The 25,748-nt window shown below is 42.6% G+C and overlaps 1 protein-coding gene across 2 annotated transcripts in view; it reads left to right on the plus strand.

The window, feature by feature from the left end:
* The window catches only part of LOC307039391 (C-Jun-amino-terminal kinase-interacting protein 1-like), an 86,981-nt gene that overhangs the window by 43,487 nt on the left and 17,746 nt on the right, over positions 1-25,748 (plus strand). For both annotated transcript variants that reach the window (XM_079681416.1, XM_079681415.1), the window contains exons 6-11: positions 13,504-13,579; positions 13,670-13,836; positions 14,278-14,381; positions 24,403-24,513; positions 25,205-25,275; positions 25,456-25,554. In XM_079681416.1, coding sequence (XP_079537542.1) covers positions 13,504-13,579; positions 13,670-13,836; positions 14,278-14,381; positions 24,403-24,513; positions 25,205-25,275; positions 25,456-25,554 — 628 coding nt within the window. The remainder of the gene's footprint in view (positions 1-13,503; positions 13,580-13,669; positions 13,837-14,277; positions 14,382-24,402; positions 24,514-25,204; positions 25,276-25,455; positions 25,555-25,748) is intronic.

The following is a 25,748-nucleotide window of genomic DNA, read 5'->3' on the forward strand; positions in this document are numbered from 1 at the left end:
TACTTTTACTCAAGTACAAGACCTGAGTACTTCTATTTTTACTCAAGTACAAGATCTGAGTACTTCTAATTTTACTCAAGTACAATATATATATATATATATATACTTATACCACCTCTGTTTATAGCCTATGAAAAAAACTATTAGAAATAGAAGGCTAAAGCTAACGTTAGCAGATAGTGACAATGTATGCTAGCTAGCTAGCTCAACGATTCCTTAAATAATATTGCCACAGAAAAACTTTTCAGTTCACATCACGCTCTGCCGCTCCGACAGTGAGCTCTGCTCTGAACACCTGAACGGCCCGTTCTAACAGCTGTTCACCAGCGGTCCAGTCTGTGCCACAGTGACTCCGGACGCACAGTTAATATTAACGAACGCACCCGTAGGTAATGTAGCTGCTGAAGCTAGACCATCATCTCGGAGCAGCAGAGCCTTATTACATCCATGACCAGAGCCGACAGGCAGGAAGACTCGAGCACACAGCTCGTACTTCATTATAATATATAAAAAAAGAACACCATGCGTGTCATGATCGCACATAACAGCTCACGGCCGCAGATTACTCCGGGTCCCAGCCCCCCCCATACCCCAAAAATATTTGTATTGCAGATCTACATGAATCACACAAACGACTTATTTTGGATTCAAAACGGCGAATTTCGCCGAAAGGTGACAAGTTTGCATCACTGAACATAGACAGAGCACAACTGAAACATAACATCTGAGATGTCACAACATAATACACTTTTCGGGGATGCTTGGGATGTGAGGAGTGACACGGCTTAGAACGGGCGTGTCGACTGGCAGGACAGGAGAGTGTGTGCACCAGTCTGCCTTGATCTATGAATTCATGTCCGTGACACTCACTGCTGCCCACAGCTGTTTTATAGAAGGAAATTCCTTCACTTCATGAAAGTGTTTTAACCACACACACCTCTACACACACATGACGGGTGTTATTTTCCCCATAAGGAACAAGTCGCTGCAAATTATCCCGCTTACACGGCCACATTCTCAACAAAGTAACGACATGACTCCCAATATTAATTGAAATGCTTTTATGGATTAGAAAATGTTTTTATTGATTTAAAAAATAGTTGTATGTATTGATTTAAAAAATAGTTGTATGTATTGATTTAAATTGACATGCATCCGCTAAGAAAAATAGTCCGTTGTTACAGTTTTTTAAACAGTCTGAATGAAACGGCAGCTCTCAGCTGTGTATTTACACAACTAATGGCCCATCAACCACAGCTCTCTCCCCCCCTCCCCCCTTGATCTTTCTTCTCCAGCAGCTAAATTAACGGTAGGTTACTCTGAGTGACAAGCTTACAGTTAGACACAACACTGTAATTGCAAGTGACCCTCAGTTAGTTGACTTTTATGTTCAACTGCTAAATTCGTTACTGATAAAAAAGGGCTTTTACCGTACCTAATTACCTTAACACTAGAACCGCCGGAGGTTTTTGTATAGGCCTACCTAAACCCGTCAAATCCCGCTAATAGAATGCAATTTTTAACAACATAGGGTGCTACATAACACACTTTCAGGAAAAGTCACGGACTGGGAGACTTTAATATTTTATTGAAAAAAAGTGACATTGCACACACACAACACACATCACACAAATTGACCCGATTGGCGGTTCTAGTGTTAAATAAACTCACTAATTAATGAAACCAGTTCAATACGCATTATTCTTATTCTTATCATTCTTTATGAGCGCAGAAATAGTCTTAAAATCAGATCTGTTTTTTAAATGAAATCTGACGGCAGGCAGTTAGCTCTGATCACCTATGATAAATGCGCCGCACCTAATCGCTGGCCATTCAGCCACAGACACTGTTCGAAATGAGGGGGAGCTAGGGGGAGCTTGGCTCCCCCGAAGAGGGAGGGAGACTTTGAGATAACAATTGTGCATATTTGTGTCACACAGATTAGAAATGTTGAGTTTCTGTAAATAACAGTTCTTGAAATAAATAATAGTTATTGTTCATTACAGTTTCTGAATATTTGTTTTATATTTGTGAATATGTCTGGGTGTTGCCATCTGTACGTGGCGGCGCTGCATTCTTACTTACGTTGCTATGGTTATGGGGTGATGCCGGCGCGGTATTTGAAATGTTCATATTGATATTTTTTTAGCTCTGGCTGTGTAATAAAAAAATATGGCAAAACGAAAACAGCCAAGCGTCACAGCTTTTGGATTCACAAGCAAAGAAGCGAAGGAGTCTAAAAATGACAACGTGAACGGAAAACAACTTTTAGTTGGCCGGCTGTAAGCGGCGTTAGGGTCGAGCTTGACAGCTCCACACCGAGGGAGAGGCCTGCCGATGCGGAGCCTGAAGAGGCTTCAACAACGGCCACATCCGCCGGCATAGTGACACCGTCTGTATTAGTAGAAGAGTGTTTTTATAGCAATTGATCGCATCCGCGCTGCTGCGCCAGTCAACAGAGCGTGCGTGTGACATATTTAGTAGCAGGATGTGCTCTGAAAAATAGGGCTCCCCGAAAGCAAATGGGTAATTCGAAAACTGACAGAGCTCCCTCTATACAAATCAAACTGTAGACGGTGTGAAAGCACCTATTGTTTTAAATAATGGTCGGAATGTGCCCTGTGAGACTTCTGAATTACCGTGGGACAGCACATTCTAAACTAAAATGTTCAATCCATAAAGTAACATCTTATCTTATCTTAATAATATCTTCATATTAATAATAATAATAAATCATACAGTATGTGTCCGAAAGGGAGCAGGAGGAAGCAAACACAAAAATATACTGCATATTAAAGCAAACGATTGTAAAGGTTAAAGTATGAGCATAACAAATAAAGAAGTGTAATGTAAACATTTACATTATGATTATTTAATATATAAAGACTATATATTATTGAATTACAAGATTAGATATACTTTAGTTGATCTAAAATATTGATGTGTTCAAATGCTCTTCAAAACACAACTGAAAGTCCATGAAACTTGTCTTTCTGTATTTGTGAATGAAGCGCCATCTCCTGGTTAAAACCTGAAATTGAAAATCTGGCAACGCCCTCTTGGAAAATAGTGGGAGGGCTTAACATTCCTCTATACTGGTCTTTGGCAGGTCGTAGGCAGGAAGCTGTAAACTGGAGTCCAAAATTCAGTGCTACATCTGTACATCAGGGGGTTTACCTGAGGGGTAAGACCCATCTGCTACAGGAGTCCAAATACATATCTGTAAGGATAGAAGCATCTCACTGAAGATGAAGATTACCCCCTCTTTACTAATTGGTTTACAGATTAGTTTATCAAGAAATATAGATCTGGACTCAACAGAAGATGTACAATCTGAACTGTAGAGGTCTTTATAAAATAATCTCATTATTTTATTTAGATCAGCTGATTTGAGGTGTCTCAAGCCATTCTTATAAATGAGAGAGGGGATTACATTTGACTTAGTTTTAGCGCAAGCCAGACGTGCTAGCAGTCACCTAAGTTTATTACCGGCTTCAAACAACCGATGTCTAGCATAAAAGAGGTGTGTCAAACGGGCTACGTCAAGCTGTTTAGCCAGAGAGATATTGCGGTATAGCTTCAATTGAGTCTCATGGTTAAAAATGATCTTTTCCTAATCTAGCTGTCTCTTAAGAGCAGAGGCGCGGGAAAGTATATTTGAGTGGGGGTGCTGAGGTGCTGGACTCCAGTGAACACTATTACGGGCACTATAGAGCACGCACAAAAGCGCGAGCATCAGGGGCGCTACAGTGGAATGTTCTACTGCAACACTCCCCACACGCAAACACACAGTACACCCGCGACTGTTACAATGAAGGCTCGATAATCAGCTCACGGCATATAGGCAGGGGTAAAGTGCTATTTTTTCCGAGTGGGGAGCGGACCTCTCCTCCTCTAGGGGAGTCCGGGGGGATGTTCCCCCTGGAAGATTTTTTTTTAAATATTGAAGTTAAAAGCATCAATCTGGTGCACTTTGAGAGCAACATTAAAGGTAGGGTAGGTAAGTTGGAGAAAACAGCTCGAGATCGCTAGAATTCTAAAATACACAACCGGAGAAAATCTGCCACTTCCTTATAGAGCCCCTCCTCCAACACACGAATGCGCACATGACCAATGAGGACACGAGATAAGTTTGTGCACAGATGGAAGGCTGACAGGCAGGTAGGCCATCCAGTTATTTTGGCTGGGCCGGCTAAAATGATTGGTCGTACTTTTTACAGCATTACGGCTTCCAAAGATGACATTTTTTTATGGATTTTTTGTCAAAGCACTTAAGATATTCATTGCTATCGGGATGTTAAGAGCATTCCATGGAATATAACAAAAAGTGTATCTCGAGCCGGTTTCTCAAACTTACCTACCCTACCTTTAAGAGATCTATGGATACATCTCTCAACACCCATATGAAACAGAACTGTAAACAGATGTTCTTTTTCTTTATGGATATTTTACAAATCACTCCCCTTTCAAACTGTATTCTTTTTTTACTGCCATATAGTATTTCATGACTGTTTTTCCTTTATTCTCTTGTTTTTTTTATAACGATAATGATCATATGAAGGTGTGCCACGGAAATAATCTTTTGAATCATTTTTGTGACCAAACCGTTTGAAACCCACTGAGATAACTTAGACTAAAGTTAACTATCTAAACACTCTGATGATGTGTTTGATACAGTTTGGAGTCCTTTAGCTCACCCGAGTCTGTCTTGCTACAGCGCTAGTGAAGAGAGTGTCTTCGCTCCCCTCTCACAGCTCACAATTAGTTCCTGTTCTATCCCCAGTTAGCTGAGTGCTCTCGCTCAAAGCTAACTTGCTACAGCGCTAGTGAGGAGAGTGTCTTCGCTCCCCTCTCACGGCGCACAATTGGTTATTTTATGTAATCGTTTATTTGACAGGGACATGCACTGTAATGAACACTTAAAACATTTAAATGTGTCAAGCGTAACAGTGCCAGATTTAGCTTTGAGCTACTTTCCATTCCCTCACATAAAACATTTAAGGAAATTACATTTTACAAACATAGTAAAAAAAAAAATACACGATATGCGAAGAATGGTAACGACATATAAGTGCATCCATCCTCCAGTTAACTGAGTGCTCTCGCTCAAAGTTAACTTGCTAAAGCGCTAGTGGAGAGTGTTTCCGCTCCTCTCTCCCTGCTCACAGTTGATTCCTGCCTCATCACAGGCAGTTTCTTCGCTTTGCCTTCAGAGGCCGTCATTTCCAGTTCAGGGTGCTCCCATTCGGACTCTCCCTCTCCTTAGACGACTGGTTAATCTCACCATCCCGGTTACAGACGATCCAGGACACGGCTCTCCTTCTCTCTCATGTCGCCCGGCTAGGCCTCATGGTGAACATGGAGAAGAGTTGTCTGAACCCCTCTCAGAGCCTAACCTTCATTGGGGTGGTTCTGGACACAGTCACTCAACCAGCGAAAGCAGTGTTCTCACCCCCACTCCGGGTAGACGTGATGCTTTATTCTAGCAGCAGCCGACTGGATAGGCTGTCCTGCTGAAACTTCTTTTTTTTTCCAGCTAGGTGAAGGCAGTGCTCGCTCCCGCTCTCTCTGCTGGTAACGTGGGTGTAGGACATTTACATCCCTCTCTGTGTTCGGCGAGTAGGAGCATTCTACTCTTTACGTTCAGCAGGTAGCTAGTGGAGGCTGTGTTCTTGCACCCGCTCCCGGTTACGCTGCATCTGGAATTCGTTATCAACTCAACCAGTGAAGGCAGTGTTCTCGCCCCCGCTCCTGGTAGGCATGTTGCTTGATTCTAGCAGGAGCCGCCTGGCTAGGCTGTCCTGTTAAACTTCCTTGTTTAACCCAGCTAGGTGCGGGCCCGTCCATCTGCTGCACAGACTCTGCTGTGGGACGCCTTGGCGTCTCCCCAACAGGAAGGACCTCTTGTCTCAGTTGGAGGGTCAGATGTGGCACCCCGACCCCTGCCCGCCTCCAGCTGTGTGTCTGGCCACTGGAGGGCCCGACCCACTGCTGAGCGAATGCATAGCGTCTGCCAGGAAGACTATTCTCAAATGCCAGGGCACCATCTACTCGTAGGCAGTACGAAAACAGGTGGAAACTGTTTGTTTTTTTGACTGGTGCCAAGGGCGAAATGAGGACCCAGTACCTTGCTCGGTGCCTACGACCCTTGAGTTCCTGCAGTCCCCCCTGGACGACGGCCGGTGTCCCGCTACCGTCAGGGTGTATGTGGCTGCTATATCAGCTCAACACGCAAGGGCTGAAAACAGCACAGTGGGAGCCATAGGTTGGTATCCCTCATTTTAAGGGGGAGCTCTGAGGCTTCGCCCCCCCGAATATCCCAAGGGCCCCTACATGGGACCTGCCCTTGCTGCTGGATGCACTATGCTCGCCTCCTGTTGAACCTTTGTTACAGGCAGAACTGAAGTGGCTCTCAGCTAAGACTGCTTTCTTCTTGCCATCACCTCAGCAAAGCGTGTAAGCGAGCTTCAGGCCTTGTCCGTGAACAGCTCGTGTCTGAGGTGGAACTCAAATGGCTCAGATGTCACCTTATGGCCGAACACAGCGTTCCTCCCTAAGGTGCAAGGACATACAGTGGGGCAAAAAAGTATTTAGTCAGCCACCAATTGTGCAAGTTCTCCCACTTAAAAAGATGAGGGAGGCCTGTAATTTTCATCCTAGGTATACCTCAACTATGAGAGACAAAATGAGAAAAAAAAATTGTCTGATTTTTAAAGAATTTATTTGCAAATTATGGTGGAAAATAAGTATTTGGTCATTAACAAAAGTTCATCTCAATACTTTGTTATATACCCTTTGTTGGCAAAGACAGAGGTCAAACGTTTTCTGTAAGTCTTCACAAGGTTTTCACACACTGTTGCCGGTATTTTGGCCCATTCCTCCATGCAGATCTCCTCTAGAGCAGTGATGTTTTGGGAATGTCGCTGGGCAACACGGACTTTCAACTCCCTCCAAAGATTTTCTATGGGGTTGAGATCTGGAGACTGGCTAGGCCACTCCAGGACCTTGAAATGCTTCTTACGAAGCCACTCCTTCGTTGCCCGGGCGGTGTGTTTGGGATCATTGTCATGCTGAAAGACCCAGCCACGTTTAATCTTCAATGCCCTTGCTGATGGAAGGAGGTTGTCACTCAAAATCTCACGATACATGGCCCCATTCATTCTTTCCTTTACACGGATCAGTCGTCCTGGTCCCTTTGCAGAAGAACAGCCCCAAAGCATGATGTTTCCACCCCCATGTTTCACAGTAGGTATGGTGTTCTTTGGATGCAACTCAGCATTCTTTCTCCTCCAAACACGTCTAGTTGAGTTTTTACCAAAAATGTGTATTTTGGTTTCATCTGACCATATGACATTCTCCCAATCCTCTTCTGGATCATCTAAATGCTCTCTAGCCAACTTCAGACGGGCCTGGACATGTACTGGCTTAAGCAGGGGTACAAGTCTGGTACTGCAGGATTTGAGTCCTTAGCAGCGTAGTGTGTTATTGATGGTAGCCTTTGTTACTTTGGTCCCAGCTCTCTGCAGGTCATTGACTAGGTTCCCCCGTGTGGTTCTGGGATTTTTGCTCACCGTTCTTGTGATCATTTTGACCCCACGGGGTGAGATCTTCCGTGGAGCCCCAGATCGAGGGAGATTTTCAGTGGTCTTGTATGTCTTCCATTTTCTAATAATTGCTCCCACAGTTTATTCACACCAAGCTGCTTACTTATTGCAGATTCAGTCTTCCCAGCCTGGTGCAGGTCTACAATTTTGTTTCTGGTGTCCTTTGACAGCTCTTTGGTCTTGGCCATAGTGGAGTTTGGAGTGTGACTGTTTGAGGTTGTGGATAGGTGTCTTTTATACTGATAACGAGTTCAAACAGGTGCCATTAATACAGTTAATAAGTGGAGGACAGAGGAGGCTCTTAAAGAAGAAGTTACAGGTCTGTGAGAGCCAGAAATCTTGTTTGTTTGTAGGTGACCAAATATTTATTTTCCACCATAATTTACCAATTAATTCATTAAAAATCCTACAATGTGATTTCCTGGATTCTTTCCCCCCATTCTGTCTCTCATAGTTGAGGTATACCTAGGATGAAAATTACAGACCTCTCATCTTTTTAAGTGGGAGAACTTGCACAATTGGTTTTGCCCCACTGTATGTGCTGCGGCTACATGGGCATCCCCGAGCACATTCGCCAGATACTACAGGGTGAATGTTGCCGCCCCTAACCCGCTGGGTGTGGTCCTCCTGCAGAGTCAGCCTAGGCCATCCTTATAAGGGGAGTATTCAGACTTCCTCGTGACTCTTTTGGTATAGGTCATCCAGTGCTAAAGCACTGCCTCTGGCGGTCAGTAGGGATGAAATAGAACGATAGTTACGTGTGTAACTACGGTTCTATGAATACTGGATGACCGCCAGAGTTTCTTGGTCACTCGGAATCTCGTTTTTCCGCGAGAAGATTCCATAGAACTTAACTCGTTGACAACACCGGAACTTATGCCTTCCGGGGTCATACGAGGTCACACGTGACTTTGTTGATATAAATATTCTCTGGCGGTCATCCAGTATTCATAGAACCGTAGTTACACACGTAACTATCGTTTTATTTCCATGCAACTCTCTGATTGGTCTGGTGTCTTGCCTCTGTTGCATTCACTGAACACAGGAAATTACAGTCCTGCCGTCTTCTCTAGTGTCATGATGAGGTTCACGTAAAGCACGGTAGAATTGTCCGGGGCTACAGAAAAAACATTCGGGGCAGGCCACGCCACTGGCGAGCACACACACTACAAAGATGTAAAATATAATTTTACCAACAATGTGGAATTTATTGGCTACATATTACACAGATTATGCACAGCGGGACAGAGTTGGCTCTAGAACAAATCGAATGGGGGGGCAATCATTTACCAAGGGGGGGAACACACCGTCGTCAACAACCAACACACAAACAGCAACGCAACTTCAATTAAAAAAAATATGCTGGAAAGTATATTGTCTTTCACACACATTGCAGGGCTGTAGTGCTATTTTATAGCGCACCTATGACTTGTGCATACATGCACGGTTGTGGCACGACCACCAAAACAGAAACATATGGACATATGCCACCAAAAAAAAAAAGGTGTGCAAATGTATTTAGTATCCTATGTGAACATGTTTTAGGTGGGCGTGGACCTAACCTCCTCTCGGAGGGTCTGGGGGCATGCTCCCCCGGGAAGATTCTTTTTTTAAATATTGAAGTTAAATGCATCAATCTGGTGCACTTTGAGAGCTAAATGAAGAGATCTATGGATAGCCTACATCTCTCAGCATCCATATGAAACAGAACTGTAAACAGATTTACTTTTTCTTTATGGATATTGTAATATATGTTGGATTCGCTCAGGTGTGGCAGGAAACACTACCACTTTGTCAGAACCTTCTAATAAATACAGAGGCAGCTTTGTACAAAATATAGGACAATCTTTATTTTACCCACAACAGTTCACTGGTACGAGGAGAGGAGAGAACCAGAGGAAGCGAGTCCACAGGGCACCAGAAACCCCCACTAGACTGTGGAGTCCACTTTTAAATACACTTCAGCAGGGCTAGTTTTACTAGCATTTAACGCGGCACACCACACTAAGAACACGGCATGCAAACACCCTCTGCTGGAGGCACACAACTAATTATGAACACACACAGCACACTCACACTGCAATGACCCAACCAACAATTTAGGGCGAGGGCTCCAATTCAAGGTAGCCTCTCCCCTGCTGCTCTCCTTCCATACACTGTAAAATACTTTTAAAATCCGACATACAACAATATAAATGAGTATACGTAACTCGCCAGTTGGCGAGACCCTCCCCTGGGGTCTACGCTTGGGACGCCGTCCAACTCCCCGGGGATGGGCTTCGCCGGACGACGTCAACTAGGTCACAGCTGGTGTCCGTGTTGCTTGGGCACCGCCGTGCATAAGGAGGGATCGCGGCTCGCACTCACTAAAACCCCGGCCCTGACTATCTATAGGAGGTAACAGGCCTCACGATCCTGACACTCGAACGTCTTTCCTGTCTGGCTGTCTTCGTCGCCGGCAGCTCTATCCGCTGCGAACGACACCCTCCCACCCAAAAGAGTGCCGAGTCACATGTAGCGTCCTCCAACCCTCATTCACAGTTCTCCACTGCCTTTCCACTCTCAGCTGTCAGTTTCCCAGCTGTGAGTCCCTCCGCTGATTAACACACCTGTTTCAGTTCAGTTAATCAGTGGCCATGCAGGGACATTCACATCACACTATTTTACTAATCACTCCCCTTTTAAACTGTATTCTTGTGTTACTGTCCTAAATTATTTAATTCCCGTTTTTCCTATATTCTCTTATTTTTTAATAACTATAATGATCATATAAAGGTGTTCCTCGCAAATACTTGTTTACATAAATGGAGACCAAACCGTTTGAGACCCACTGAGATAACCTACACTAAAGTTAACTATCTAAACACTGAGAGAGTCCTTACCTCACTGAGCTGAAGTTATAAGAGCCTCTCAGTCTGACAGGAGAGGACTCTCCTCCACCTTGCTTTTTACACTGACTCAGATATAATGAAAAGACTACGTCAGTCGAAGCTCAGCATTGGTAAGGAAGAGACAGGACAAGCAGAGAGAAAGTGATGGAAGTCAGGGAGGAACAGCAGCTAGTCACACAGAAGAATGTAGGCTTAATTACCCCATCTATCTATCTATCTATATATATATTTATTTATAACAATAGTCTTAATTTACAATAGGCATAATTGTAAAACAACATACATCTATTGCAGTTATGATGTCATAATAACATACAATTGTATAAAACACAATTTGCTTACATCTTACAAAACAGATTTAAATGACAAAAAGTATGCAAACAAACAAGTGAAATGAACTAAATTGCTGAATTGCTTTTAATTCACTGGCAGGAGCGACAAGTGAGGAGGAGCAAAAAGTGAACAACGAGAGAGAGATTAAACAAAGAGAAAGAGAAGAGGACAGAGAGAGTAATGAACAGGAAGAAGACAGAGAGACTCAAGAAGATGGAAGAGAGGCTGCAGGTTATGGAAAGAAGAGAGACATGGAAAATGAATGTTGACAATGTTTTGTGATCATTTTAGCCTCTTCTGCATGTCCAGATCATTAATAGCAACAATCAACTGATTCTTATGTATTACACTTTCAAAAATAATTTATGCTGACATTGTCAGCCCACTGACATGGTTTGATATCAATATATTATCCAATGTGTGACCCCCCACAGGACTTAAAAAGCACCTAACTAGAACATGAAAATCCCAAAGATCTCGGGGGGTGTCCCCCGAACCCCCCTAACATATTTGGACCTCGGTATTTAGGAAATCCTGGATACGGCCCTGCTTGTACTGTACTGTATATTATATTATTTTTACGGCGTTACTGTATAATCAGTGTAACAGATGAACAGCCACTGGGCTTTCATCTAAATACACAGCCACGTAATGATAACAAAACAAAGGTAGGGGGTCATTGGTCAAGCAACACACCAATCAGAGAGCAGCAGTGAGCACACCTCAGGCTGTGTTTTATATTTGTATTCTTTATTTCTGATGTATTTCACACAAAAAACCTTTAGTGGAAACGTTTTCACTTAGCCTATATGAAAAAAACGGCAAAGTGGCAGGGCTTGCCCACCCTGCATTGGGGGGGTACAGTGACTCATTTGGGGGGGCATGGCCCGCGAATGACCCCCCATGAAGTCGACCCTGCAGCGGGAGCAGCAATAACCGTCAAATAATAATTCAGACAGGGGAGCTCCCCCTTCCCTCGCCCCTTTTCTGGGCTGCTGTGTAGGATATAATGGCGCATTTCCACTGCAGGGCCTCGCACGGCTTAGTACGGTATAGTTAGGGCTTGGTAGGCCAGGCTCGCTTTATGCTGCGCTTCCATTACAGTTTAGGAACTGGGGCAGTAACTGTAGTAACGCAGTGTAGGCGGAGCCGTGACGACATCTTCAATGCGAACCACAAAACCAACATCAGCCGTTAGCTGTTAGCACTCAGAGCTCACAGCTCCTCATATCTGTTCAGAAACTAGACAAAAGTTAAACAAGTACAAACCACAGACTGTCTGTGTCATGGCGAATACGTTGGTTTATTTATGTCTGTATAGGCCGTTGTTGTGAGTGTGGACGGTCGGAGCATAGGCCTATACTGCGTTAGCTTAGCCAATCTCCATTCAGAAAACACGCATTTTAAAAGGTTTTTCGCCTGCCGTCTGTCTGCAGACTTGTCAAAGCATTAATTCATGGTTTTTACTAACCGGTATTAGTATGTTGTTACTTCGGCATCATTTTGAAACGTGTATTACAATTAAATCACGGTCTAATATGTTCATTGTGTTGTAGTTGTAGCCACTCACGTCACTAGTTTAGCATTATTCAGCCCGGTTGTTGGCCCAGAAAGAACCAAGATTTTGGAGGGCCAGAAAACTGTGAAAAAGTACCCGTTAGCCGGAACTACCCCTAGTGGAAATGCGCCATAATAGCCCTGTGTAAGTATGCCTTCCCAGCTTCCAATAGCATAGAAGGGCTCACATCAGGAGTCTTATTTTCAGTGACAAAATGATGCCAAATGATCGTTTCCATCAGCTTTGGACATGTTCCCGAAAATAAATTAATCACTTTCTTGTGGTTAGATCGGGAAGAAAATGAAATAATCGGCCCTTGTGTTAAGGTGAGTGAAGCAGGCAGGACCCAAATGCAGAATAAACAGAAAAATACCTTTATTTCAAGGATTTCAGGAACAAACAGAACACTACCTCGTGAACACAGTCAACGACAAACAATGAACCAACAATGACAGACAGAAAAAACAGAACTTAAATACACACAAGACTAATCACACAAACAAGACACAGGTGAGGAGGGAGGAGAAAACACAGGGGCACCAGGTGAACACAATCGGGTAATCGGGTAGGAGGGAAAACCGAAAGAAAGCGACAGGCAAGACAGGGAGTGAAGACTTTTCAAAATAAAACATGAAACCAAAGACAGAAAAAGACAAGACAAAACACAACACAGACAGATCGTGACACCTTGAGGCTGGAGCACGGCGAAAACGTACCTCTAAATCTGAATGCATCACGTGACCGGCCCTAACATATATTTACTGATAATCTGTTTTGCCTAGCTCCAGAAAGCAATAACAAAAAGAAGAAGAATAGAATAATAAAGATTAGGTGGAATAATACTTTTCTGTGCTAAATAACTAATGATGAAAATATATCACTACAGTATGTTGGAGAAAATGAAACATTCCAACAAATATTTGATGGCCATTTTTGACAATTGAGTCAAATCCATAACAAAATGAGGATATCATTAATATGAAAAAGGTGAAGGTGTACTCAGCCTCAGTGAAGGTGTCCTACACATAAAGCTAAAAACGTAGTCATGGTTGCCAAATTGTGCTCTCCATTCCCAAGTAAGCTGTTATGAATGTAACATGGCTGCTGTATCACTCAGGTGCTGGCTCCTTTGGTGTATTCTCCTGTGTTTTGGATGGAGTGGAGAGACAACAGAGCCACAGAGCTGCCTACAGGTCAAAACTTATACTCATATACAAACTAACTGTGACATGTCCAAATCAACACAGAGAATGAATTCTGTATACTCTCTTTCCTTTCTTTAGGTTTGTCCCTCGTCATTCAGATGAGCTGTACCTAGAAACGGATGACCCGGTGCTGCTGCTGAAGCAGTCTGAGGACCTGTGGTGTCAGGGCTACAACATGAGGACCGGGACTACCGGCATCTTCCCTGCCTTCTACGCCGTCAGGCTGCCCACAAACACTATCCAAGGTCCATTGCAACAGAAATTTAAAATACAAAAACTGAATAGCAGAGAGACAAGTGAGAAAAAAACATCTAGTGTTCTATTAAAGTCTGATCAAAATGTTCAGTGTATGTTGGCACATTAGTGATGGTTCAAATACATTGCCAGCTGATTGTAACACATTTAAAGTAACAAAACTAGCTAACATAAAATATACTGTATATTCCTTGTGTTTACAGTGTATGGAGAAATTAATACTCAGCTTGAAGAAAACATGAATACTTTGAACCTTTTTTTTAAATGTTAGGTAGTTGTGCACTTTAACCTGTTGTGGCCAGAATGAGTATAACACCAGTTTATTTTCAACATGATTTTCTTTTCTCACTTTCCACTCACTACTTATTTTCTGACACAATCAGCTTGTCATTATTTAAGTTGATGCTATTATTATTATTTTGTTCCCATAGCTGCGAAGGATAGCTCGATAGAGAAGTTCCTGGTGCGATTCCTGGGTTCGGTGCAGGTCCCCATCCACAAAGGCACCGACATGCTTTCTTCTGCGATGCAGAAGGTACGTACAGGCAGTGAGAACAGAAACACACCATGAAAGTGATATAGTGGTGAATAAATACAACAACCTCCAGCTGGCGATCATGACATTGTCACGGTTTGTATGCAGACCTAAAAGCAGTACAAACAGGGCTGGTCATGGGATGTAAATAAAGGTGAGCTTTTATTAAATAAAAAGCTGGTTCGACACACAAAAAGCTACGGAGCAGGCAAGGGGGAACAAAAGAAAAAGTAACAAACAAAACAAAAACAAACCGGAAACACAGGAGGGCAGACCATGCCAGGCCTGTACTACGAATCCAGTTCAACATACCCTGGATATGTTTGAGTTACCCGGCTTACCTAATCCAAAACAAACGCGCTCTCGCTAAGTGGTCCTACGACACTGGTTATCAACTCGGTAACTCAAGCCAGGGTTTCTCATGCCCAATCCCAAACCACGCCCTACACCCTACCCCAGGCACGCGCAAACTAAGGCCCGCGGGCCATATACGGCCTTGTTGGGCTTTTTAATCCGGCCCGCCGAATATTGGTAGAAACTTGTCCAAATTATAGTAAAGACCGCATTCATTTTGCCTTTTTCCCGCAATAATCGGCATTTCAGTTGATCCCACTAGATGGCGGACTCTAGACACATTGACCTTTGCTGGAGTCTGGTCTATTCTCTGGCCCCACTCGGCAACCCGGCAAGATCTAAGAACAAATACGTCACGCTTACATTGGAGGGGGTCAAGATTAACCTGAGCAATAACATTTCATGGCAAGTACAGCGAATACAAGTTGTAACAAGCAGTAGCGCTGAGCAAAGTGACTAGAACGCGACCACACGTATAAAAAACACTTATATAAAGTCAGGCAACACTAACCAGCTTAGTGTGATTCTGTTTATTTGACCTTACTTTAATAACCATCCGTTCACTGTTATTGACCATTGTGAAGAGGCAGACGTTTTCCTTTTGTTTTGTATTATTGCAACTATCGGATGGAATCAATACATGGGTTACATGTGGCCATCACAAGTAAAATCATAAAGAAAACTACGCCGGTAAAATATGCGTGTAGAAAACGGCTTATGCCACAATATGATAGCAACAAGTAGTCAAGATAGTCAGATTAGCTAACATCACCTGTAGAATGCCAGAGAAACGTTCATAACAGCGGTGTGATGCCAAATAGCTTTCAGACTAAAACACATTCACTTATGGGGATGGGGGATATTTATCAGCTGTACTGGGATTGGGTCTAAGATACAAGTTGATGGTTTGGATCAGTATTTCTCAAACTTTTTCATACCAAGGACCAGGCCTGGAATTTCGTCATTTTAGGGGCAAGGCCACTTGGCCTTTTGAGTTGTCAATTTTTTAAGGGCACAAAGGCCAAAAGCCAGGGCACCAAGGCCATAAATTAAAAAAATGATTTAACATACGATATGAAGTGACTACGATTGTATATGCATTTACAATACTTTTATATATATTTATTAAGCATTCAATGGACACCAAATTGCAATTAAACAAATTCTTTATTAAAACTACAAAGGATTCTTATAGCACAGACATGTTTGGCTCACTGTGAGACTGTGGTAGTGGGCCTACGTCAAGGTGCGTCCTTATTCTGAGTCACTTGAAGATGGAGATGATGACGAGTCAGGGAGATTTGGACTTTTGGGGTTCCTTTGACCATAGGGATGAATATTGGGACTCCTTTTGTTGATGCCAGCTGCCCACCATCTTGCCACAGCTTCATCACTTTGATATTCAGCAGGAGCACAACCCTGGGATTTGATGAGGAGTAGATCTTCAATTGTTGAAGTGTGCAGGCTTAAACGCCAATCGCCCTGCATTCTCTTCATTACTGAGAACTGCCGTTCAACTTGAGAGGTAGAGACAGGAAAAACTAGGACTATTTGTATTAGGTGCAGCAGATTGGGGTACATTCTTCCCTTCTCCAACAAGAATCTGGACCATAATGGGAGGAAAGTTTCCCTACTATGGTGACGCACAATGTCGTATGTAGACAGTTCAGGCATGCCACAAGACATGTGAATGGGTATTTTGATCGCGTTTTGAAAATTGGGCGATATAAACGCGCAGCAGACTTTGAACTTCCGTCTGCGATCGCCGGTGGTCAAATAAGTCTGCACAGAGGTCTTTGACAGCTAACAACACAGCGCTAACTGCCTAGCACTAGATAATAATAAAAAAAGAACACAACTGCAACATAACTCAGGGTTCTTACACCTTTTCCAAAGTCAAATTCAAGCACTTTTCAAGCATTTTCAAGGTGCATTTTCAAGCTTTTCAAGCAGCGTACAGCTGTTGTAAATTACATATTTATATGCACATACTTATACTCAAATGATTAGTTCCCTACCTCACATTAAATCCGATGTTCTTTATGCTATAAACAACCAAATGTGTGTTTCGTAATAGCATTCTACATAAGGATGAAAAATTAAAGATAAGAAAACAAAGTTTAATATTGTAAAATGAGTGACCCATATCATATATAGTAGACTGGGCATCCCATATAACCTGGCTGATCCAATATAAAACAATCAGCCAACTAACTTTTCAATAAATTCTTTATTAACATTTTTAACATTTTTGAGGTCCTTTTAGGGTGGCAGTAAACATACGGCTCTCCAAGGTTAGGACAAAACCATTGAAACACAAAGCTGATATAAAAAAAAGCGTGTGCAGAGATCCTCTTTCTGTGTAAGAGTTTTGGAGGTTTCCAGGGAATCTTTTTCAGAATATGAAACTTTTATTGCCAAAATCTCCCGATAAATACATGTTTGAAGCTTGTAAAGGGAAGATGACAGCTCTCCCTCGCACTAATGCTTTTACGTAGCGATGCTCCCCCCTCCCTCCCGCTGACATTATGAATGTATGGCGTATAGCAGGGGTCGGCAACCTTTTTGATATGAAGTGCCATTTTAAAAATGTTATCAGCGTGCCAACGATCGATAATTATCAACGGGGGGGGGGGGGGGGGGTTGAGGAGCTTGACGCTCGTCAACTATCAGCTGGAGGGCGGAGGAGCCTCGCTGCGGGGAAGCAGTGTGTGGACCTGTCAGCGCAACTTACATGATGCCGAATTTAACAAACACATTTAAATAATTGGTTTAAACGGCATAATAATAAGGACGATCGTCCGTTCTGTGATTCTCCAGAACACACAAGTTATGATATTAGGGTCATGCAGAGTGATATGAGATCGCTGTCCCTTTAAGAGAGAGAGAGAGGGGTGCGGCTTGTGCATGTGTTTGTGAATGGTAGAGCGACAGTGAGGGAACGTGTATATGTTTCTGGAAGTGAAACGGGAAAGCAGAAAAACAGAGGTCTGTGATGTATTTTGTGAAACAGAAGAACAGCTAAATAAATGCAACGTCCTCCCAAGAAGAGCTCGCCTCTCTCCATTCAATTAAGCTAAAGTGGGTTATTGAACCTGAAGCTTGTTGCTTCTGCCCTCCTCGACTACGGTCTGGGAGCCGACAGGAAAGTTCAACACACAGATGGCCAGTCCGCCCCTTTGTAGCATATTATTTCGATGAGAGATGAGCAGATCGCCACTGGGCTTTCAACTAAATACACAGCCACGCAAAAACTGCGTCATTTGTACAGCTCATTATGGGTACTGCAATTAGTGAAGTGCTTTCCTCCGTGGTGAAACGATCAGCACTGCACCACGGAGGAAAGCGGCAGAAAGTCACCTGGAGTTAAAGAGAGCGGGGCTGCGTTGCGTGCATGGCTTCCTTCTGCAGGTTACGGGGAGACGAGCTCTGGCGGCGGTCTCGCGTTCAGGATCCGAAAATGTATTTAAATATTTTGCACACTTATTCCACTTATTCCGAGTGTGCCACTGGTTATGCCAATGCTGGCACGCGTGCCAGGGGTTGCCGACCCCTTGCGTATAGTAATCATAGATAACACGGCAGGGTCCGTTACAGTTTGTTTTCATCTGATTTCAAATAAACAAAGTCTTGGCTTTCAGAATATTAAACTTGTTTCGGCAAATTCAGATGATAAATACAACTTTGAAGCTTGTAACGGCATAATTACAAGCGGAGAACGGAGTAACTTTACATCAAAGCAGGCATAACAACAGCCGCTGTTTCTCGTGACGCAGGCTTGGAATTTCGTCATTTTAGGGGCAAGGCCATTTGGCCTTTGGTGTCACACATTTTTTAAGGGCGCAAAGGCCACATGCCAGGGCACAAAGGCCATTGAGGGAAACATTTGGATTTGGAGCTTACAAATAAATAACTTCACTTTTTGATAAGAAAAACACACTAATTACATGCAAAACAAATCACTGTTTTAATATCAATAATGTCAAACATTATATCATCATATAGGCCTATGCCTCCTTAGTATTACCGTATATAAAATACTTTGAATAATTAGTGTTTAGTATGTTTTCCATCTACTACTTCTCCCATTCACAAATCAAATCAAAAAATCTAAAATTATATTAATATGTAACAAATATATTCAATTTCAGAGCAGAAAAAACAGCCTTCAAGGGTCAAACTCTGCAGATACATCATTCTGCAGTGCACAGTGAAGTGTGTGTGTGTGTGTGTGTGTGTGTGTGTGTTGTGTGTGTGTGTGTGTGTGTGTGTTGTGTGTGTGTGTGCAAGGGCGCCGGAAGCGGGGGGGCCAGGGGGCCATTGGCCCCCCCACTTTTCAGCCCTGCCCCACATTTTCGCAGCAGCAGATGCCGCGGAAAACTATACAAATCCCTTTTCAATAATTCCCCTCTACTCTAAAGTCACATCTAAAACGCGATCTGATCTAGCTGTGTATATTTTGTTATTTTTTATAGTTATATTCAATCTCACTAGCTACAGGCATGTTTGAAGCTTGTAAAGGGAAGATGACAGCTCTCACTCGCCACTCTGCTGTTCCTCATCGCCGCTCCCCCTCCCTCCTGCTGAAATTATGAATGTAAGGTGTATAGTAATCATAGATAACACGGCAGGGTCTGTTACAGTTTGTTTTTTATCTGATTTCAAATAAGCAAATTCTTGGCTTTCAGAATATTAAACTTGTTTCGGCAAATTCAGATGATAAATAGGCCTACAAATTTGAAGCTTGTAACGACATAATTACAAGCGGAGGAAAGGAGTAATTTAACGTCACTGCAGGCATAACAACAGCCGGTGTTTCTCGTGAGTGTTTTCCCCGGGAAACAAACACAATACACACAAACGCAAAAATACACAAAACACACGCGGCGCGGAACACTGTACAAATCCCGTTTCAATAATTCCCCTCTACTCTAAAGTCACATCTAAAACGCGATCTGATCTAGCTGTGTATATTTTGTTCTTTTTTATTGTTATATAGCCTACATATTCAATCTCAGTAGCTACACGCATTTTTTAAGCTTGTAAAGGGAAGACCACAGCTCGCCTCTCACTGGCCACTCTGATCTTCCGCAGCGCCGCTCCCCCTCCCTCCCGCTGAAATTATGAATGTAAGGCATATAGTAATCATATATAACACGGCAGGGTCCGTTACAGTTTGTTTTCATCTGATTTCAAATAAACAAAGTCTTGGCTTTCAGAATATTAAACTTGTTTCGGCAAATTCAGATGATAAATACAACTTTGAAGCTTGTAACGGCATAACAAGCGGAGAACGGAGTAACTTAACGTCACAACAGGAACAACAGCCGGTGCTTCCCGTGCAGTAATCCAAACGAAAATATCTTTCCTCCGTAGTTTTTTGATCATTTGCTCCGCTAATAATCAATCAGATCGATGGATTCCAGAGAAGAGAAAACTTTAAAGACCTTTTTCTCAAAATGATGACTCTGTAATAGTCATTATATAATATGACATATTTTGCTTAATATTTGGAGTAGACTACAAAAACAATCCTGATATCATTAGAAAGCTAGGAATCAAAATGTGTTTCGGGTCAATGCGACTGATTTCGATGGAGCAGGTCACTTTGCATTAGGTAAAATAAAGCAGGCAGACCTAACAGGAAGAACATGTACATTTTAACCCAATCAAATAGGACATTGTCACACCATTCAAATGTGTCCATGTAAATTACAACCAATAAAAAAGCTTAGATTTGTTTATTTGTTACGTTGTTTACTTTATTTGTTACGTTGTTATTACATTACATTACATTGCATTTAGCTGACGCTTTTATCCAAAGCGACTTACAATAAGTGCATTCGACCAGGAAGATACAACCTTGAAGAAAACAGAATCATATAAGTACATCAGGTTTCATAGAGCCAAACATTTCAAGTTGTTCTGTGTGTCAGCCGTTAACCTAGATAGAAAGAATATATAGCCTACGCTTGCAAACATGTCAGAAGAACCAACGCAGAAGAAAACTAAATACAGTCAATCTAAACTTAAATTTAACAACTGGAAGGTCACATCCCTGACATCCACATCTCCGGAGCGTGGACCTTCTTCAAACAGCAAAGCCAGATGAACCCAAAAGCAGCAGCTCTGCGGCCGCAGAAACTGTCAAAACCGCCGCCGCCCCCACACAATTAAAGATGTTTGGAGTTTTATTTGAGTTATTCATTTAAACATTTTTTCAAACAGATGCTGATTTGAAGCCGTTGTTAGGCCTACATATTACGGTATTTCCTGTTTCTGCCGGAGAGAGGGGAGTTTGTCCCAAAGCTTGCCGCTCTATTTACTCCCTCCATCCGACAGGAGGGAGCCTCATGTGTCACTCCACGGAGTTCACTCCGTCACGGAGGGGGAGTGTGTAGGGGTAGGGTGTAAGGCGTGGTTTGGGATTGGGCCATAAAAACGCAATTTTTTTGGCCCCCCCACTTCTAAAATGAATCCGGCGCGCCTGTGTGTGTGTGTGTGTGTGTGTGTGTGTGTGTGTGTGTGTGTGTGTGTGTGTGTGTGTGTGTGTGTGTGTGTGTGTGTGTGTGTGTGTGTGTGTGTGTGTGTGTGTGTGTGTGTGTGTGTGAGTGTGTGTGTGTGTGTACGTACGAGAGTCTCTTTAATCAACTCCTCACAGCTCTGGTCAGAAACTGGACAAAAGTTCATTGTTAAACCCCGAGCCTGTTTTTCAGGTTTCAGGCTCGAAAATTACATTCCCAGAACAAATGACCATATTTTCCCTTCTAAAAGGGTTAAATTAATAATCTTTTTTCTCAAAGTCATGATAAACCTGTCAGTTGGATGTAGAAAAGTCAGATTTAATATAGATGTTTTTTATTTTAAAGAAAATTCCGATTGAACATGTTAAAAAACTGTAAATTATAGTGTCCGTCCAAAACATATTTTGTACTTATAGTAAAAACTAACCTTGGATGATGGGTTAGTAGACTAAAAGCTTTAGGAATCCAAAGTAGAACATATAATAAGTACCCTGTATCAAGATTGATGCAAAACAAGTGATATTTGACATGTTTAGACAGATTTAGCTAAATAAACCTCTTCTGGGGCCATTTGGGTGGATTTTTCATATCTCTGGCTCCCCCTGCTGGATTTTGACATGTGACATCTCTTTCTAACCGTCAGAGCCAATGGAATCGAGGGGAACTCCCACATAGTCCTTATTTGGTCATGTGTGTGTGTTAGGCTGCTGCATTGCCAAGACCGGAAGCAGCAGCCACTCTGGTGGCTACCATTAGCAGCTAACTTTTGCTCTGCGATTTTTACATAAAAAAGGAATTATGTATTATAAATAATTCAAATTATTGCCCAGAAACTTTATCAACCTATGGATTAACCGATTCAGCCGCGTTTTTCCTCGTTTTAATGTCATTGAACACGTCTTTTGATCAGATTAACGGCTACGGTGAGACGATCCCCCTAGAAGCTACATAAAGGTACGTGTTGTGATGTCTGTCTTTGCTTCCCCTGTCGCAAGTTCGGATCACTCAGTGATGATACTATATACCTAAATAATCCGTGGAACCTCAGCTTTAATCTGAGATCTTGTATGTGCAGCTACGATAAGTAATAAGGGTACTTTTATCTTGAGCTCTGTGCCAATGTCCGTTAGCATTTTTTGCTAAAGGGTCATTTAGATGCTTCTTATGAGACTTGTGTTTTGTTTTGGTAAAAATGGTTTATATCGTCAGTTAGCTGAGATTATTTCCGTTAATCTGGTATAACACATTAATAGGTTTTTTAATATTTTAGATCCCCTGAGACACAGTGTCCTGAAAAAAAAACCCGGGTCCCCGCCGGCGGGGACCTTGGGGCTTAACAGGTTAAACATGTACAAACCACAGACTGTCATGGCGAATACAATCGCTGCTTTAATTTTGTCTTTAGGACGTTGTTGTGAGTGTGGACGGAGCAGCTACAGGTTAGTTTAGCCTGACTGATCCATTCAGAAAACACGCATTTTAAAAGGTTTTTCGCTTGCCGTCTTGTCTTCAGACTTGGCAAAGCATTAATTCATGTTTTTTACTAACCGGTATCAGTATGTAGTTACTTCAGCATCATTTTGAACCGTGTATTACAATTAAATCACTGTAAAATATGTTAATTTTGTCGTAGTATTTATTCAGTATTTACATTGAAATAAGCCCCGCCCCCTCTCCAGCGCGTCCTGTTTGAATGACAGGAGTAAACACAGCTGACAGCCGCGGTGAAACTCCAGCGGTACGTCTACACTAGTACAGGCATCAAAAAATGCTTTCAACGCTTCGCCCATTCACTTGAATGGGGTGACGTAGAAGATTTTTAATCTTCGCCGAACTGCATTGTGGGGAGCATGGCATGGCTTTGCAAGCATCACGAGCATCTATCGGCATCAAAAGTTGAACAATGTTCAACTTTTGAGGCTCGATGCTTGGCATCAGCCAATCAAATTCCGTTTATGCAAATCCCGCCAGTGCAAGCGCAGCCAATCAAACCGCGTGCAAGCTGGGAGAGCCAGACCGCAGTTCATTTCCTCATATTCCAAACGAGATATTACGGTAGCAAATCACCCGGTTCTTTACGACCGGAACTATTTACCGGGATACAAACCGGAGGAACCAGGCATGGAGGGAGGTGGCAGAGACAGTGGGTGAAACTGATAGTTTTTTCGCCTGTTTGGAGAGTTTATATCCAGTTTACTTCGTTTTAACATTGCTATTGCTTTGTATGTCGGGGGCGGGAGATTCATGTGATTGGTTGCTCGCAAAAAATCGCCAAGCTTCAGACACGCCCAGCTTCAAGATTTTTTCATGCCTGTAGTGTAGACGGGCCGTCACGGCACACAGGCCATGGTGGCCGTAGGACCTACTATTATTTGTGGGGCATAACGGCCAGACCGAGGGGCTACGACGGCCATGGCCGTCATGGCCGCCGTGAAAATCCTACCCTGGTTATCATTCTATCTTGTTATGCACAATGTTGATTATTCTCTCAGAACTAGCTAAACACATGGGTCTGGGGTAGAGATCTTCAAAATTAATTGTGGCATCTCAACCTGTGGTCAACTCGTGGCACAGCAAATGTCTTGTGAATTCTCTGGCCGAAGCTCCAAATAAAGCGTCAGTGTTTGCCATCAAAGCTCCAGCTCTCCTCGTGTCTCTCTGAGTCCTGTTTGAATTGCTTCAGAAGTTTCCCCCACAATTACTGTTGTTACATTAGTGTATGGAACACAATTAGGAGTTTTGAATACTGAATGATGATTATTGTCTTGCTAAGTTTAAGCCTGCAAAGCACAGCAAAGGCAAAGGTCAAGTGTATTGCATTAATATTACGGGTAAACTTGGAAAACTATTCGTAATAAATGCGATCTTTCCAACTCTCCTGAACGTTATTTCTCAGAAAGGTCCCCCAAACAGCCCACCCACCCCCCTACCCCTCAATAAACAAATAAACACACATACACAAACACAATTAAGACTATTTCATACACATCAATAAAAGGATATAAAGTTGAGGTGACGACGTGTTGGACAAACACGGCTCTAAACTGGCCTAACACTACAGACAGGTAATAATAAATAAAACAGCGTAGAGTGCTGAGAGTTAAAGTTGTGTTTAATGAATGACTGATGACTTGTGTTCACAGGTGGCGTGTAACAGGCGGTTAGCAGCTCAGCCCCCTTCAGCCTGTGTGCTGGAGGTCAGTGTGAGGGGGGTGAAGATCAGTGTCCAGGACCAGTGTCACTCTGCTCATAGGGTACGGGCACTACTCTATCTACATATCTTCACGTTCACACTTCTTCTAATCCAGCAATTGCAAGCTACTCAAAAAATAAATGTGTATCCAGTGTAAGTATGTACTTATTTAAGAAGGGACAATGCACATGAATGAACATAAGCACTTGAGTCCATCAGGTATGTGCCATATTTAGCCATAAAGGCTCATTTTCATCTGCAGTCCCTTTAAGGTTGATGGCATTAAAGGGAAACATAGGGGAGCAAAGAAAGAAAACACACGAGCTCAACACAAAGGCGCATTTGAAGCACAATTACAGCACATTAGAAAACACACATGCACAAGTGAATGCACATTAATACAAACCTATGCATAACACACAAAAGCAAAGACATAAACACAGATAAATGCTGATAGGCACAGAGAATTAGAAAAATATTTATATAACCCTTACTCCAGTTTATGACAGCATGTCCACTGTTTTACAGATGTGGAGAAAGAGTTGAGCAATGTTATGTTCCTTAGTTTTGTCAGTAGCTTGATGAGTTTTCATTTTGTTTAATGAATCCGTTAAGCGTAGGTTGGGTAGACCATGAGACATTTTAAACACAAGTAAAATACCTGCACCATGGTGAGATATATGCCACTCAGTGGAAATCTTGCAGTTAAATCATTAAAACTTGACATTTCTCTGTGTGTCTGTTTTTGTCAGGGAGACCAGTGTTTCCATTTCTTCCAGTTGAAGAACATCTCATTCTGTGGCTGTCATCCAAAACACAGCAAGTGAGTCTCACTACTTCATCTAGCACACTTGCATGACAAATGCGTTAAACTAACATTAAAGTGTCTCTATTCTCACACTGTGTTAAGTGTCATCACATTTACATGACAATAATATACTGCTTTGTGTACTACAGCCTCCACAGACGTGTGTGAATAAGTCATGCTGATTGTTGCCCGCAGGTATTTTGGTCTCATCACCAAACACCCTGACCAGCAGCGCTTCGCCTGTCATGTGATGGTTGCAGAGACAACACTACATCCTCTAGCTGAGTCTGTAGGGTAAGATGTATTTTATTCTATTCTTTGTTGTTCATTTTATACATATTTTGTGACTTTTACTATTGGATATCTGCTCAGTGGTGGAAAGTAACTAAATACAATTACTCAAGTACTCTTGAGGGAACCTTACGTTTTGTGGTATTTCTTTACTGTGCAGCATTGAAACACTGCCTGTTTCTTAAGGCTTCAGTAAC

The sequence above is a fragment of the Notothenia rossii genome, assembly GCF_949606895.1.
Source record: "Notothenia rossii genome assembly, chromosome: 5".
Classification (NCBI taxonomy): Eukaryota; Metazoa; Chordata; class Actinopteri; order Perciformes; family Nototheniidae; genus Notothenia; species Notothenia rossii.